A 238-nucleotide genomic window follows, 5' to 3' on the forward strand; every position below is an offset into this window, starting at 1 on the left:
GGGGGGGACCGAGCCCCCGCGGGCCACCTCCCGGAAGGCCGCTTGTGCTTGCAACCAGAAGCCCTGCAGCTGTCCCAAAGCGGACGTCAACTACGCATTTCTGCACGCAACAGGTAAAGGCGAGGCGCCTCGCTGGGCCTCTGGAGCCAGCGCCCGTGGCTCTGCCCGTGCGCCCTCCGGCGCCGCGAGCCCGACCCCCGGCTTCCAGGTGGAGGGCGGAGGATGACTTTAGGAGAAT

At 69.3% G+C, this 238-nt stretch overlaps 1 protein-coding gene across 1 annotated transcript in view; it reads left to right on the top strand.

Moving 5' to 3' along the window:
- GAD2 (glutamate decarboxylase 2) overlaps positions 1-238 on the top strand; it is a 60,376-nt gene that overhangs the window by 1,200 nt on the left and 58,938 nt on the right. The window contains exon 3 of the mRNA XM_006773823.2: positions 1-113. Within this exon, the coding sequence (XP_006773886.1) occupies positions 1-113 (113 nt within the window). The remainder of the gene's footprint in view (positions 114-238) is intronic.

This window comes from Myotis davidii, unplaced genomic scaffold, assembly GCF_000327345.1.
Source record: "Myotis davidii unplaced genomic scaffold, ASM32734v1 scaffold86, whole genome shotgun sequence".
Taxonomy (NCBI): domain Eukaryota; kingdom Metazoa; phylum Chordata; class Mammalia; order Chiroptera; family Vespertilionidae; genus Myotis; species Myotis davidii.